Below are 16,079 nucleotides of genomic sequence, written 5' to 3'. Positions count from 1 at the left end.
TTCATCTCAAAATTGCTTGGACGCTGCTGTGTATGAACACGGCTAGTCAGACGCCTCCAGCCATCTTGTCAGACTGAGTTGCTGTAAAAAAAGAAAAAAAAAGGTAAACAAAGCACAATCTGAAAGAATCTCTCTCTCTCAATGCACCAGTTTACTAGTGCCACAAAACTGTGAATGTGATTAACTGAAGTGCACTTGCTTATGTGATAGTTGAGTTGGATGGTTACCTTGAAGTTCTTGACAAATACAATCCTTTAACAGCAACGCTTGAATGTGTGTGTGGTCTTTTTTTTGGTGTTTGTTTCTCATCACAAACACAATTAAAGTTAAATTAAAACTCACGGATCCTCTCTCGAAGGCTATTTTTTGTAAGTTAGTAAGGGAACTTTTCCATTAGGTTACAATGGACAAAGATGTTTTCACCCTCTCAGCACATTACTGTACTTGTGGGTGGCTGCAGTGATGGATGGACAAGCCAGCCTTGGTAAACAAACAAACATTTCCAAATGGTATTTCAAGAGTCATGACGCTGGAAAATACAAAACAACTAACAAAGATTTAGATTTTTAGACATGCTAGTTACAAAAAAACATCACTGCATCTTTTAAATTATTCTGATATCCAATAAATATGTAAAATCCCAGAAATACCTTTTTTTGCTTGTTTTGGCAGTAGTCACGGCGCCAATGTGACACAGACATCATTACACATTTTGGTTTTTATTAAAATATAACCGTTCATAGCCACAAAAAAAACAAACACTCACCAATTTGTCACGTTTTTTAGACTCCACACTTCATCTTTGCGCACACATAAGACATTAACACAGGTGTGGAAGCTCAGGTGAAAGTGAAAACAGCAAGATTAGGAAAAAAAGGCTTTTTTTTTTAACAGCTCCTAAAGTCGTAATGTGGCAGTGTCAACATTGAAGTACAGTACAAAGTTTTGCCTACAGCAAAAGAGAAAAGGACTGTTGCAACATTGAAATAAAGCTACTATTTTTTGTAACATTGAGATGGTAGTACATGGGAAGATTTTTTAGATAAGACACAGTTGACGTTTATTTTGTTTTCAAGGCAACTTTAAAGGAATAGTTAGATTTTTTGAAGTGGGGTTCTATGAGAGCCATAGTAGATTTGGCAGAAGTAGCAGCTCGGGGGTAAAGCAATGTACTGCTGTGAATGGGGGCAGCATCAAATCATATTTTAGCTACTTGAAAATGAAAAAAAAACTTACTCGACAGATTAGCTGTTTGCTGTGTAATATGGTACATGACAGGCGTAGGAATACAGAAGTTTTATGGTTGAGAAAATGTAGTGCCAAAGGAAAGGGCTCTATTATGGCAAGGTAAAGCTGTTAAAATATTGTAAATATAGCACACACTTAAACTGATAATGATTCTTTTAGGTGGGCCCAAATCTACTGCAGGTTATAAACTGACTATGTATTAGGGCCTCACACAACCCCACTTAAAAAAATCCGGACTATCTCTTTAAACTACTTTCTAAACAAAAGTGCAAGTTTGCATTTGGGTATTTTGCCATTGCACTCTTTTACACACTGATTAATAGGGCTGGATGATAAACCAAAAATGTTACATTTTATAAAATACACTTACACCACTCATGTCTGTAAACTAAATTTGAAGCCGGAGCCAGCAGATGATTGATTGGCATAGCTCTGTCCAAGCATTTCTGACTTTTACTTTTTTAACACATTAGCTGTTTTTGGTTAATCTGTAGACAAAACGAAAATTAAAAACAAGTTGTGCTTTTACCGGAATCTTGTTGAAACTGTGAGGTTGCTAGGAAAACAGTGAAGACTCGAAAAGTCACTGGCCTATCCAAGAAATAGGCTAGTCCCAGGAGGAAACTCACGATAACACCACAACTTGTTGTTAATTAGTCAGCTTTCTGGCTTTTTTTAAACTTCAGACAGAGTCAGGCTAGCTGTTTCCCCCTGCTTAGTTTGTATGCTAACCTAAGCTAATAGTCTGCTGGCTCCAGCTTCACATCAATCTTCCCATACAGCTCAACAAAGCAAGTGAGCGCAATCCCCAAAACCAAACTATTCCTTTTAATAACTATAAAAATGGATGAAACATAAATAATGAATGAAACTCTTAAAGTACATAGTTACAGCACCCACTGGTGTTTGTATGTACTGTATACTGTATATGCAACAAAAAGCAATACATCATCTACATTCATTGTACTCTCTGTGAATGTGACAATATATCATAACACAGATTCTAGGTGGTATCGTCCAGCCCTACTGATTAAGACAGGCTTATGTGCTGGTACAACACAAGCTGAGCTGTGGTCTAAGTCTCAAAGTATCACAGTTAACATATAGATCTCATACAGTAAGCTTGAGTGAGACAAACCGTGACTCAAAATGGTACATGTCTACAGTTAATTACTTTCTAGTGTAGAAAGTACTGCGTGAAACAGTGTCACGATAAAAGCTTACAGCAAAGCACTATAAACACTGAAATACCTCACACAGAAGATGAGTTACTGACACCACAGGTTGTTTCTGAGAAATGTCTTCAGTGTTTTCGAGGTTTGTCTCTAAAAAATAGGCATACAGCAAACAGCAAAACTGCTCCATGTGACTTCATGAGTGCATTTACACACACATGTATTGTACTGAGATATTGTATGTATTGTATCTTTTGATGTGGAGCTCATATACGTATTAAGAACTGTAAGTGTAATAGCAAGGATCAAGAGATAGCCAGTGTACATCACACTGTAACCTCTGAGTCCCATATACTGCATGGTTTTGCAAGTTTTTAATAGTACAACTGGTCATGTAAATGTGGATGACTGCGATATGAGGTCACTTACATGTGACTTTGAATGTTGACTTATAAGTATTGAATGTGCATGTATATATGCACTCACTGCTGTAACAATGAGGTTTTATGGTTCAAACAGAATACCATCATAACGAACAGTAAGGCTCTGTGAAACCTCTGTTAAAGGGACTGCTAGTAGAAAGTGGTGAGATCCTCCACTGCTACACAATAGATATAAACACTTAACCTGGACTGACAGATGAAAACAAATACCCCTATTTATAGAGATCATCCACATCAGTTTTCTTTTATACTGAGATTGCTATACTGACTTTGTGAAAGGTGTAGACATATTTTGCAGAACATCAAAGTGCACTGGAACATGACTTGGGCTTATTGAACACATTCCTGTAAGGTGCAGGATTTAGAAAAAAATATTGCTCAGTGTCAGTTTAATTGCCATGTGTATATCTACTGTAAGAACAACAAACAGCATGATATCATCTGCAAACTGAATAATATGGAGACACTGGGCTCATTTTGTGGTATTTTCGCTGGGCACAGGTTCTCCCACGTGTCCTTTTGGGGTGTTTTGTTGACTTGCTGTTAATTTGACTCCTCTGTAGTGGAAGGAAAAGAGCAGGAGAAGGAATAGCAGTCAGGGGTTGCATGGATTTGTGCACTGTGGCTGTTTTATGAACAGTCTAGGCCAGATCGTACATTAAACCTCACAGTTTAGATTTTATTCCACTCTGTGCCACAGTGTGTGACGAGTAGAGATTCTGGACTAAAATTCATCATTTACAGACGTCAAGTCAAGAACTTGCTGATGACTACACCTCCCTCCTACAGTCATTACGGTCCATTACGTTTGGCTCCTCAATTGATTTCACTGAAACACTGGTTAATGGATCTCCAACAAACAGGCTGCTAAATATGTTATCTCCTGTCATGTTTTTCTTATGTGAAATATACCAACAGATGCTCTGCACTGATGTCTGTATCATGAAAACTGTCAGAACAGAAGGGATTTCCATTGTTCGTGATTTACACAAACCCCAACCTCACTGATACTGATCATTACTGGTAGTGTTATCCTCCTAATCCAACTGTTTCCACTGTGCAACCATGCCATTTGCCTGTGTCCATAAAATGTATCAATTAACCTATTCTGTCTGACTGACTGAATTTGCAGAAAACGGGGAGCTTTTAGATTACCAGACTCAATACATTACATTATATGGGTAATAACAGTAATACAGTTTTTTCATGTGATGTTAAAACATTCCTCTGTGTTACAAGTACTGAACCTGATTTGTATAATTTATCTAAATAAGTAATGATTCCAGTTAGAGTATGACACATATAGACCTCCAACACCTCTAGCATTAATGCATAGTACAGTCTGTTCAAACAAATGTCCACAAACAGACCAATTTTTCACAGTCAAGGCCATTGAACAAAAGTTTCTACTGGACTACACAGTTGATATGCTGTTATGTTGTCTTGCTGCTATGATGTTAATTTGCTACATATTCCTCTGATGAAGCCAAAGAAATGATTTGAGAGACAGGGTGAACACACAGCCTCCAACTTCAAATTTAGTTAGTGCAGGAAAAAACCAAAAGACAGACAGAGATGAAGAGGAATGATATTAAACTTAAGTTCAAAATAGTTGCACTGAGGAACAGAAATCTTAAAACATCTGAATACTGTGAGTTCTTTTTTTCTCACAGATGGATAGGTGTAAATGTATCAGGTGTGCTGTATGAACTGGCCAAGTGATAAAAGATCAGAAAATGCCTTATTGTCCAATCAAAAGCATCTCTGTGTAAATGTATCAAAATGGGTGCAACAAGACAGTGGCTGGCTAAGAGTTCAGAGGCAAAAGAGGGGGTGGGGAAAACTCAGAGACCCAGGCTTCCAACCAGTGCAACGCAACGGAAGCAGAGGGCCAGGAAGCCAGTGCCCAGCAGGTCCCCCAGAGCTGTCAGGTAGGGAATGGAGAAGTTGTCAGGGTCCAGACTCCGTCGCCACATTGAACGGACGATTAGGTCGGCCACGTAAAGGAGGATAGCCACCTGAAGGGAGAAGAAGAGGCAGCAATAAGAGAAAACCAAGACTTGAATACTAATAGAACTAACAAGGGAATGGGGAACAGGTGACGAGACACAGGTGAAGGCTGGCAGTGATTGGCTTGAAGGACACTGGAGACAGTGTAGGGCTGACAAGACTGATACATGACAGGTGTAAAGGCTGGGCTAATTAACCTGATGCAGGGCAGGTCCGAGGAGGAGCAAATAAACAACGGAGGAAGGAAAAGACAAGGAAAACACAGTGCAAACCAAATGTCTCAAAGGATCAAGCAACCAAAAGTCCATGACAATAAATAATCAGCTTAAATAAGTATGTGGTTGACATATTAAGGTAAAAGTAATGATTAAACAGGTTATTAAAAGTAATGGATAAATGGTTGAAATAGATAGGTGACAATAATGATAAAGTAGTTGAAACCGATATTAAAATAGTTGAGAAATACTCAAAGCATTAGCTTTAAAAAATTGATCAATGGTTGAAATAGACAGCTCATAAAAGTAAAGATTGGACAGCTGAAAAAGAAAATGTAACTAATGGATAAACAGTTACAGTTGTTGGCTAAAAGTAATGATTAAACAGCTGAAAAAGATGTTTATCCATTTCTAAAGAGAAGCTAAAAATAATGGATAAATGACTGGAACAGTTAGCTAAAATTAGTGGAAAATGGCTGGATTAGATGGTAATGATTGGAATAGTTGGCTGAAAGTTGTCATGGACTCATAATTATGGGACTCTTTGTGTTGTTTTATTATGGAACACTTGTTGCTTGGTCCTTTGGGTAATTTGGTTTAGCTCGTTTGTTATGTGACTTTTCTTTGGCTGTGTGGAATTCTTGGTAGGCTTGGGTTTTTGTGTTTTTTCTGTTTTGGTTTGTGTTTTCTTTGTGTGTTCCTTCCTTATGTGCTCCTCCTAACAACTGCCCAGCATCATGTTTGTTAGCCCTGCCCTGTCCTCAGTGTCTTTCCCAGCCAATTACTCCCAGCCTGCACTTGTGTCTGGTCACCTGTTCCCCATTCCATCGTTAGTTCTGTTAGTATGAAAGTCTTGGTTTTATGTTTAGTCTTTGTTGGTTCCTTTGACTAGTTTTTGCATGTTCCGGTCTAGTTTGGTCAGTCTTCTCATTCATTGTTTAGTTTTTGTCTGTTCTTGTCTAGTTTATGTCAGTTCTTGTCTAGTTTTCGTCAGTTCTTGTCTAGTTTTCGTCAGTTCTTGTCTAGTTTTTGTCAGTTCTTGTCTAGTTTGGTCAGTTCTTGTCTCATTTTCGTCAGTTATTGTCTAGTTTGGTCAGTCTTCGTCAGTTCTTATCTAGTTTGATCAGTTCTTGTCTAGTTTTCATACATTCTTGTCTAGTTTGGTCAGTTCTTGTGTAGTTTTCATCAGTTCGTGTCTATTTGGTCAATTCTTGTCTAATTTTGTCAATTCTTGTCTAGTTTGCTCAGTTTTTGTCTTCATCTGTTCCGGAATAAAAAAGCTTTTTCTACAGCCCTGCCTTCAGTCTCTGCATGTGGGTTTACCTGCTTCACTTTCCATGACAGAAAGTAATATAATAAATAGTTGGAATAGTTAGCTAACTAGCAGACTAATGGAAAAATGGTTGGAAAAGATAGCTAAAAGTAAGGGAGAAATGGTCATAACAGTGAACTAAATGAAGTGGGAAAATGGCTGGAATAGATGGCTAAACGTTGGGCAGTTGGAAATGGTTTGATAATAGTTAGATAAAGGAATAGAACATTTTTTTTGGAATAGTCAGCTAAAAGTAATGGCTAAATGGTTGGAATAGATAGCTAAAAGTAGTGGATTAATTGTGCGGAATGAATGGCTAAAAGTAATGATCAAATGGTTGGACTTGTTAACAATAATGGATAACCGGTTGGGATATATGGCTGAAAGTCATGGAAAAATGGTTGGAATACATTGCTGAAAGTAATGTATAAATGGTTGGAATAGTTACCAAAAGTAAGATAAATGGTTGGAATATTTATCTGAACGTAATGATTATATGTTTGGAATAGACAGCGAAAAGTAAGGGATAAATGGTCAGAGCATAGAACCAAATGAAACGGATAAATAGTTGGAGATAGCTAAAAGTAGTGGATAAATTGTGGGAATGGATGGCTAAATCTAAAGATTTAATGGTTGGAGTAGTAAAAGTAATGTATAAATGGTTGAAAAATCCAGCTTCATTCCAAGTGGCTGTACAAGGAAAACCTAAGCAAACCAATTAAAGCATTTGCAATTCAGTTGTGTGACAAACTAATGATAAACAACATCCAATCTAAAGGCAATTGAAAAAAGAACATATTTGGAACATGATGGGGTATTTCAAGAGAAAAAAGGCTGAAGAAACACTTGACTAGTACACTCAACTGCTGATAATGAATACACTGCATATGTATTTTTGCGTGTTATTTTATCAAATGAGCTAGGCCATCCAACCCTGCATGTTTAATGAGTCTCAGATTTTCTGCTGGGATGATGTTATGTCGAGGAGGTCGGAAAGGTGACCGTTGGCAGGAACTGCAAAATACTTTTGGTTCTATCCTGGATGAAATCTTGATCTCACCATGCCGCTGAAACACCAACACCTGGCATGGATCATTTCACAGTTAGGTATAAGGTGGCAGCAGTCATTTTTATCACACTGCACAAAGCCTTACAATGTACCTTCAGATGACTGCTTTCCACAGTTTGAATCAGAGTGTCATGTGAAAATTCTCTGCCCCGGGGCCAGTGAGTTTATGAGAAAGTGTTCAGTGTTAAACGACCACACTTTATTGGAGAAAACACCTCGCAAAGTGTGTGTGAAACTGCATTGGTTTACCTGTATCACAGCAGCACACAGGTAGCAGATGGTGAAGGCTACAGTGATAGGCGCCTCCTCTCCCTGCAGCAGAGAGATGGCGTAGAGGAAGACCAGATGACCGGGGACGACCAGCATCAGCAGCACCCGTGCTGACTTTGAGTTCACCCCTGAGAGATACAGAGAAGAGAAGCATTCATTCAGTCGGCTAAACAGGAAGGCTACTTACTACTATATTGGTAGCATGATCAATTTATGCGTTTATGGATTTCTCTCACTGTTAACTCAGTCCTGTCTGCTGTGCGATGGTGCTAAAAAATTGTTTCATCTTCAGTTGTTTTATGTTGCTGAGAGCCAGCACAGCTTGTGTTTAATAAGACCCTCAGGATGTTCTACTCTAGATCAAATCCATCCATTTCTTAAAGGTAGACTACGCAGGATTTGTCAGTTGGTGTTTGTAAACACACAGCATTCAAAGTTGGCCCTTCCTCCCTGGCTTAACTAGCGAGAGAGAGAAGCAGTGGTCGAGCGAGCTAGAGAATGAATGAAGAGAGTGGCGCTGGCGAGAACAAAACCGTGAATCGGATAAATAAAACTTTATTTTCTAACCACCTCGGCACACCTCCACATAACCCTGCGGGAAGGTGTTGCAGTGCCAGATTTTGTGTGAATGCAGGGCTTCATGCTGTCCGCTGTGGCCTCTCTGCTCTTTTTAAGACATTTAAGACCTTTTTAACACCACATGAGATGTAATTTGACAACTTTACAATCATACTGCTAATTGAACAACAGTAAACCAATAGGAACAATAAGTCCTAAAATGATTTATTAAGTGCATTAATTTATTGACATTTATGTAACTGTTTTGGCAGTAGTTTCCTGCTGAAGATGCAACTAAGAGCTACTGTAGTTAATCAATTAACCCAAACACAGATAAGTGACAGCAAACTGATGGACTGACAAAATAATTAATTCACATTTTTTGTTAAAATCTTGACTTGTACATAGCCACGTGGATGAGGTTCCTAACTACTGTGGCTAGCATTATTGGTGGTGTTTGCTACAGGGCTGATGGTGCTGACTGAAACTCCACAAAAAAGGATTCAATGCAGCACAACTCACTGTCATACCAGTCTCATTTGTAGTTTATAGATGTAGGATGTCTTTTTCATTTTGAGGGAACTAAATTCAATGATTTAAGACTTTTCAAGAAATCCTGATTCAAACATAATTACCTAAAAAGATGGTTATAGCAAATGTGTTAGAAAACTTATATAAACTATTAGTTTGTCCAAGAGTCATCTTTGACTAGTTACTAGTTTTGTCTGTTTGTGGGTGTTGCTGCTGAAAAAGTCATGAGAGCAATTAGAGTGAATCAAAACAGTAAGATTATGGGCAGTAAAACCAAAACAATATACTTAAAGATGCAAAAAAATACTGATTAGAGCAGCTTTAAAGAGTCAGCCCAGACTGAAAACTGCAGTACAGTTACATTCCAACCACTTACCCAATCTTGTAAGTCAACCTGGGGTTAAATGTCTAAGGTTTTAAGTACATATGGATGTTATACTATCAAACTAGCATGGCAGTGTTACCTGAGGAAAAGAAGGTGATGCAGGGATTAGGCCAGTGCTGCCTCATCTTATAGGGCAGCACCCCTGGGATGCTCCAGAAATGCAGGTAGGTTGAGATCCTGCTGGCCTGGATGGCCACCAAGTTCCCACCCACTCCTACACAGGGGAAGGAAGCACAGAGGACAGATTGAGTAACTATGAATGGAGGATTCAAATGATGCTGTGTAGAGCTTTACTTTATTAACCAGGCAACCACTTGTATCCAGTGGTTGCAGCTTTAATTTGACCCAAAGCAAACATCAAGATGTATTATGTGTGTGCTCAAAAAACGCCAACAAAACCTTATTGTTTCCCCCAACAGAGGGATTTGAAAAGCTGATATTGATTTTGTATCATCATCATCAATTGAAACAGAAAGTTCTTTCCCACAAGGGACAGTGTGCTAATCTTTACAACCACTAGCGCTTCATCTTTCACCATGCTTGAGAACAAATTAAGCCAAGCAGAGACAACCATGGTTTGAAATTGAAGCCAATGCAAGTCCCTTAAAGTGCAATACCACTGACAGCTGCTGGTGCTGGCTCTGAAAAGGCTTTGGCTCCAATACACTCCCATTCAGAAAGTGTCCACTCCTCTCATGAAATACTAAGACGATAAATGTTTTCAACAAGTCAATTGTCGATCAAGCTGTAGGGCTGTTGATTGGCTGCTGTGATTGTCCGTTTGCTCCCTAGCTGCAGGACTTGCACTGAGTTGGACTGTTATTGCAATATTTCGGTCAAATTTATGTTACTTGATACTGATACCTGCCGTGTTAGTTAGCTAATTTTAGTATAAGTCTGCACTGCTCTGTATTTGTAGTAAGTTAGCAATTTGAGGTAGCAGAGCATGAAATGAAACAGCCCACACTCCTTACACCGCATCCTGACATACAGCGAGCGAGCGAACCGGCGACGAAATCTCGCGCTAAACTGTCCTGATATGCAGCGTGACGATTTTATCGCGGGTATATTCCAATCAATATAACCAATCAAATTGTTGAGGGGCTAGCTAACTTGTCAACAGGAAGCAGCATGTACATTTCAACCAATAAGAAGTGTTTAGGGGCGGGACACGGCCGCGGTATTTCGTCCAGATAGAGATAGAGCGAGCGATTTTTTTGGGGGATGGGCATCATCGCTGGACAGGGCGATGTCACTCTCGGCATGTTCTCGCTCGCGTCGCTGTATGTCAGGATGTGGTGTTATTTGGAAAATCCTGGCTCCAAATCCAAAAGATGGTGCCGACGATAATTAGCAACTCTCTGCTTCAAACTGGCTTGAATGCAAATCAGTGGGTGATGTCACACTTCGATATAAAGGATATGGTAATGAGATAAGTTTGGCCAAAGAACAGCTAAAACCTGGCCAGAGGCATTTGACAAAATTGAAGAGATGAAAATAAACAAAAGCTCCACCCAACACTTCGAGAGACTAGAGCTGCAACACGTACATATGGAAAGAAAATGAACAGCATGCAGCCATATGATTTCAACAGTGAAATCTGACTCCGGTTGTGCAGAAACCATTACGTGCTTTAAAAAAATGTATACAATTCTGGTAATAAAATTCTGACTTTCTTTGTGTCAAAATGTCTGATCTGTGTGATAACTCTTTTTAAACTTGTCCCAGATCTTACACATAACAAATAAAAGCTCACCGGGGTTAAATGTCAGAGCTATAAGATAAAATTTCATCCTTTCAGTCTGGTTTGAGTTGAACTTTTTTTTTTTATTTGCTTCTTCATAAACCACAGTTCTGCTAAACCCAAAACAACTTTTCCAGATTAAACCGGTTTTCAAAGTCCATTTTAATTTTGGTGTTGACAAGGCTATCTGTGCCTAATTCAGTTAAATCAAACACCTATCCAAGTATTAACCGGCACAGATGTTCTTTTGTGAGATGGAAAAGACTTGAGGGAAATTTTAGTATAACATAATACTGGTTTATATGCAAGCCAGTGGGGGAAAATGGGGAAATTCAAACCAGATTGGCGAATTTAGAATTTAGCAGAGAGGGGTTTACGAAGAGAGAGAGGGAGTGAGATTGAGAAACAGCAGGAAGATGGGCAGAGAGTAAATGAAAAACAGTGACAGCGAGACTCGATGATTATTAAAGGCCTTGTCGGTGTGCCAGGACTCTGGGTGTGCACCATTAGTGGTTTGTATCGACTTTTCTCCTATCCTCAGTGGATCCCTGCATGCATCACCTCACAGCCAAACCACTTATTCTGCAGGCTGCTTCTTTTTTGCCTCCACTTCTCTATGTCTCAATGCGTTTTTCATCATTCTTTAACAGCATTACGGAGTGAAAATCAGTTTTCGATGTGTGTAAAGTAATTAAATCTACCGACACAGATTCACTCTCTGATATTCACAGTTGATTGGGACTTTGTCATGGAGAAAAGAGCAGCATGCGAATTAGGTGGGTCAGCTTACAAATTAAGTACACAATGTGAAACATTGTTCCCTCTCCTCTCTTTTTCCCTGTTCCTGATTAGTTCTTCTACTTTATCCATCTCTCCATCCAGGATCTGTACTTCAATGGATTTGATATGACCTTTCACACGCATCATCTTAAAACTTATACAGTACTATGCAACACCACCACAGTATTGGAGTTGCATTTGCATCACTGAGATGAGTGATAAATGTGATGAAATTAATTAAATCATTGGCTAAGCCTTAGTTACCATTGCTATGCTTATCTTTCAAGCTTTCAATTGTCACATGGCACATATGCGGTTTACAATGATGACGGTGGCAGATTTACAACTTGAAATTTAAATCATTGCCATTTTTGGGTTCTCCCATTCCATAAGTGTCTACTCCTCTCATGAAATACTAAATCAGTACATTCTTTCAACAAATCATTACGGTCAGTGTAAGTCTCTAAATTCATTGTAATTTTTGGGTTCTTGATTTTATACAAAAATAGTGAAACGTTTTTCAGTTCTAGCTAGAGATCATCGATTTTGCGAACGGTCACTGGTAGATTTTTATCAGCTGTTATTGGCGAGCTAACCCATGATCTGAACTATTTAAAATAATCTTAAATATACATTTGATGGCTACATAAGGAATATCAGAATAAAACTGCACGTCCAATGTAAACAGTCAGTATCCTCACAAGCTGATGGTCAATATAGAAGACAAAGGAATAAAGAAACAGGATTGTTCTGGTATTTCAATGTAGAGCTAGTTACTCAGCTTTAATTCTACCAAAAACAAACATCAAGATGTATTATGCATGTTTAAAAAATGCCAACAAAGCCTTATTGTTCCCCCCACAGATTGATTTGATAAGCTGACATTGATCCAACGCTTCAGGGAAGCATCAGTCAATTAAGTCCTTAAACTTGTAAATTAAACTGGCTCAGCTGGTGAAGTGCAGCGGGTGCATTTGCACGCAGCGTTAACACAACTGTTACAGTTTTAAATGTATCACTACTCTGAAATTCTCCTGTTGAGACTGTAGAAACTGAACTTGAGTTGATGCATCAATGCGGTTTGATGCTCCACATTATGGCCTCGGTGCATTTGAAATAGCTGCTTTGAATGTTCCAGAGGTTTTTAAGGCTTCTTTCGCAGGACGTTTTGGCACATTAACTTCAAATCATGTATACTTTCCATTACATACTAACATTTTCCAAAGCTTCCCATATGTTATTAGACTGGTTTCCTACCTTCCACAATGCCACTGGTTTCATTTCATTTCACAATGGAACTTGCACAATTCTGAATTCTTGAGATAAGAAATCATGCTTTGTCGTTCAGTTCTGAGAAATGATTTTTCTAATCACTCTTCTTGTTGCTAGGACTGGATATAATATCATAATACTTTTCTGGCACTGAATGAAATGGGTCTGTGCAGAAAGATCAATTTCTGAGACTTGGCACCAAATGTCCGATTATGTTTCATGTTTACTTACTCTTGTAGTTACGTTTTTAAGTTTAATTTGGCCAGTTTTAGACTGTATTTATTTTGGCCTGTTCTTGCACTGCTTTTCTGTGTTTAGAAATCCATGTTTTTATGCCTCAAACTAAGGAATATAAACATGGATTATTGTTCGTCTTCTGGGATTGATTTTCTAACAAGGCTGATTTTCTTAACATTGTGGAATAAATGAAAAGTATCAGCTGTCAGTGGCTGCCTACAGGAGAGGAAATTCATTACAAAAGTCATTTCTTGAAGTCTACCTTGTTGGTGTTAAATGCTGCAAATCTGAGCTCAGTATTTAACATGCTGCTCAGGTTCATACAGGAAAAACCAGAGAGAGCAAAATCTGTGACTTCTTGAACAAGATTCTCTCTACGGCCAGGTGTATCTAACTGCAATGAATGTTGTTTGTTCATCAGCTGACCAAAACATTATCCAATCAGTGAAAAAACAACAACATTTGTGTTTGTTGGATTCACCTGGTGTTACTGTGCTCACTGCAGAATCTTTAAGATTTAGCTTGGATTCATACAATTAGCAAACTAATACACACTCTGGACAACAACATCTACTAAGAGGCTAGTGGCATGTAGCAGCTGATAACGTAATAACGGTCGATAATGTAATGACGGCAGATAATGTAATAACTTTGCCCGTTCTAAATGTAATAAAGTCGATAGTGTAATAACTTGCCAATGACGTAATAAAATGTCAGATTCAATAACATAATAACTTTTTGCCGATAATATAATAAGTTATTGGCTAGGTAAAAAAGAATCCTTTACAAATGTAATAACTGGAGCAGTTGGTAACCCCCCCCCCCCCCCAAAACACACTCACATTTATGTACTTAATACAATGTTCAGTTCTAATTGACCCATTAGCATTACCTGGTAAGAACACATTGATGGATCTTCATCAAACTTGGCACAGTTAATCACTACAAAGCTGAGATGAATTGATTAGGTACACAAAGTCATGGGGCAAAATTATTACGTTATCTTCCATTAGTACTTTATTTGCTGTTACTTGGCGCCATGTAGACCAGACCGTCCAATCAGCTTACCGTTAATGACGGGTGTAAAGACAGCCATGCCCTCGAAGTTGGGATCACTCACTGTCTTGTCCAGTATAAGACCTCCAAAACTGGAAAGCACAAAGAAAGAAGGAATCAGAACAACATGCGACCGCTGCCAGTGTTTCCCAGTGTGACTGCTGATTTATTAAGAATTTGTGGTCGACGCAAAGGGTTAACAGGAGACCTGTGATATATATTTATAGCGTAGGTTTTGATTTAGATACATTTATCAGATGTTTGCAGCCTGTGAAGTCTCAAAAGGCTTCATATAACTTCTTTCAAATATGTAGCAGTAATCCTCAAGTCTCAGTTTTCTAATTTTTTCCACTCAACTTGATTAGAAGTCCTCTTATCTGTAACACAAATTCCCTAAATAAATGCATGTGATGATCATTAATCAACAATAACATTATTATATCTGTACATCTGTGTTGTGTGTCAGTGTGTGTATGTATATACCTGCTAATGGACATGGCTACTATAACAGGCTGCCAGCCTGAGCGAAGAACCTCCTTGATTTGAGGGCTCTGTCGGGCCACCACCACCCACAGTGGGATAAGAGCCAGGAAGACCAGACACACCGCAGGGGACAGGTACCATACATCTGCAGGACAGAGACAGGTATGACAGGTGGTAAAGATATCAACTGACTTCCTCTTATATGCTATTTACATTAATGATCACTAAAGTTGGAAAAAACAGCTGAAGAAGAAACCAAGAAGGAGTAGCAGAAACAGATGATAAAGCAATAAAGTGTAACAGATTCACTAAAAATATGTCACAGCATACTATAATTATATTAAAACAGCACTATAAAATTAAATCAACACTTCTCTGATTCACTACCAAACAAATCATATAGTTATCATATTTATTGTCTCCATTGTGAGTATTTCATCGGTTTATATGAATTTCAAGACATAAAAACCTCACACCGTCTTAAAATTGAGGATAAACTCTGGATTTAGGTGAAGTTTTATCCCAGGACAGAACAGTTTACTTGCGAGATAAACATTTATGATTCGCTCACTCACAAATGCAGAAATGCTTTCACAAACAGTGAAATTATAGCCGAGAGCATTTCTCACAAACACACACACACACACACACACACACACACACACACACACACACACACACACACACACACACACACACACACGTCAGGATGGAGCTGCCGGAGAAAATAATAAAGCTGAGATTTGCTGCCATCTAGTGTTCTGATTCATCAACATCACAAAACACACAAGAAGTTTAAAAAAAAATTAAAAAAAAAAAAAAATCTCTCTATACTTGTTATTTGACACTATATCCATAATAATATCACACCATTACATTGTTTTTAATACAAACATGCTGAGGCCAACTCCCAACTTCATCTCCGTCCTCCTCATGACTCCACTTCAAGCATTCCTGCATTTCCTCACCTATGTATTCATAGAGCGTGCTGCTGACCCCGGCCAGCAGGGACAGGGTGATCAAATCACCCAGGCTGGCAGCGATAGGGGTGGCCACGTTGTCGGGGTTGATCCCCACCTTCCTGGACCCGATAATCACTCCAATCATCACCAGACCTACATTGGGAACGGGATGGGGAGCGGAGGGGGCGACAGAGTGAAGACGGAAAGAAACGAGACAGCAATGAGTTAAGAGACATGATGGAGAAAAAACTAACTGTCCAACGAACATGTATGAGAAGAAAAACAAAAGCTTTCTATTTCTATATCAATAAAGACAATTGATTTTCGGA

At 38.7% G+C, this 16,079-nt stretch overlaps 1 protein-coding gene across 2 annotated transcripts in view; it reads right to left on the bottom strand.

The window, feature by feature from the left end:
* Positions 1-707: 707 nt before the first annotated feature.
* The window catches only part of LOC133987822 (solute carrier family 41 member 1-like), an 82,479-nt gene continuing 67,107 nt past the window's right edge, over positions 708-16,079 (bottom strand). For both annotated transcript variants that reach the window (XM_062427283.1, XM_062427282.1), the window contains exons 6-11: positions 15,757-15,903; positions 14,789-14,933; positions 14,318-14,397; positions 9,296-9,430; positions 7,722-7,870; positions 708-4,884 (exon numbers count right to left, since the gene is read on the bottom strand). In XM_062427283.1, the coding sequence (XP_062283267.1) occupies positions 4,711-4,884; positions 7,722-7,870; positions 9,296-9,430; positions 14,318-14,397; positions 14,789-14,933; positions 15,757-15,903 (830 nt within the window). In that variant the 3' untranslated portion in view covers positions 708-4,710. The remainder of the gene's footprint in view (positions 4,885-7,721; positions 7,871-9,295; positions 9,431-14,317; positions 14,398-14,788; positions 14,934-15,756; positions 15,904-16,079) is intronic.

The sequence above is a fragment of the Scomber scombrus genome, chromosome 10 (assembly GCF_963691925.1).
Source record: "Scomber scombrus chromosome 10, fScoSco1.1, whole genome shotgun sequence".
NCBI classification, from domain to species: Eukaryota; Metazoa; Chordata; class Actinopteri; order Scombriformes; family Scombridae; genus Scomber; species Scomber scombrus.
Note: the sequence above shows the minus strand (reverse complement) of the source record. Positions and strands in the feature narration are given on the sequence as shown.